General features: G+C 56.7%; 1 protein-coding gene across 1 annotated transcript in view; it reads left to right on the top strand.

Annotated features, from left to right (window-relative positions):
- The window catches only part of FCRLB (Fc receptor-like B), a 5,118-nt gene extending 4,398 nt beyond the window's left edge, over nt 1-720 (top strand). Inside the window, exon 6 of the mRNA XM_010854689.1 lies at nt 263-720. Within this exon, the coding sequence (XP_010852991.1) occupies nt 263-651 (389 nt within the window). The 3' untranslated portion in view covers nt 652-720. The remainder of the gene's footprint in view (nt 1-262) is intronic.
- The last annotated feature ends 408 nt before the right edge of the window (nt 721-1,128 follow it).

Genomic DNA, 1,128 nt, shown 5'->3' with positions numbered 1-1,128 from the left:
CTGCCACCCCCGCCCGCCCAGCCCCCGCCCACGCCTTCCGGAAACGCCCGTCACTCCCCACCCGCTCTCCTGCCCCGCCGTCCGGCTCCACCGCCTCCCACACCCCTGCCTCCCTCACCCCTCCACCTCATTTCCCGCTTCCTCGACGTCCCCACTCGCCTCCCCAGCCCGGCCCGTCCTTCAGTCCTTCGCCCCCTTTTCCCGCCTCAGGCCATGAGAGAATGATTTCAGCCGAGCGTTTCTCTGTGTGCTGTGTTCGCAGGTTCTCCCTTGGACTTGGCGTCCACCACCGCCCCGGACCCCGGTAACCAGCCGCTTTCCTTCAGAAAGCCCCCGGTGTCCAGATCGGTCCCGTCGGTCCCCTCCGTCCCGAATGTCACCTCAGCGGGGCCGCAGTTCCCCGCGGGCGGAGCCCCCACCGCTGGGCCACCAGCGTGTGCGCCACCGACACCCTTGCAACAAACCGCTGGCGCCCTAAAACCCGACGTGGCGCTTCTGCTCCGAGAAATGCAGCTGCTCCAAGGCCTCCTCAGCCGGGTGGTCCTGGAATTAAAGGAGACACAGCCTTTGCCAGGGCACACAGTCGAGACCCCCACTTCCCACTCGGCTGTGAGTCAGGGAACCCCTGAGACCACTACTGTGGAGAGCTGAGGGAGGGGGTGGCTACAGTCCCCTCTCCAGGCACATCCACCTCTGGTTTCTCCTGCTCCCGTCACGTGGAGACCTTCCTAAGCCACCTCTGTTTCATCCCTGTGTTTCGCTGTGGTTTATAAAGTGTGGTAGCTGACACGTCAATCTCACCCTGCACATCTGAGCAGTTTGTAACCCCAAGGCCTTCCCTCTCATCTTTCCTTCGCCTCACAGATTTCAGTAGGGAAGTAGAAATCTGCTATTTACTGCTTTGAGGTTGACTTTTGGAAGTGGATTTAGTCATCCTTAGCTTTTCATGTAAACCCACACAACGCATATTTCAGCACAAGGTTATTTTGGTACTAAACTCTTTGGCACATTTAAGGGTCAATAATTACAACCCTAATTATTCATCATGAATTGAACGTTAAAATTTAAAAGGTTTTCAGTTCTGTTTCTGATGAGTTTATACCTTCAAAGTCCTGTGTTATAGTTTTA

The sequence above is a fragment of the Bison bison genome, unplaced genomic scaffold, assembly GCF_000754665.1.
Source record: "Bison bison bison isolate TAMUID 2011002044 unplaced genomic scaffold, Bison_UMD1.0 scf7180017864346, whole genome shotgun sequence".
Classification (NCBI taxonomy): Eukaryota; Metazoa; Chordata; class Mammalia; order Artiodactyla; family Bovidae; genus Bison; species Bison bison.
The sequence above is the reverse complement of the archived record's forward strand: the minus strand, read 5'-3'. Positions and strand labels throughout refer to the sequence as shown.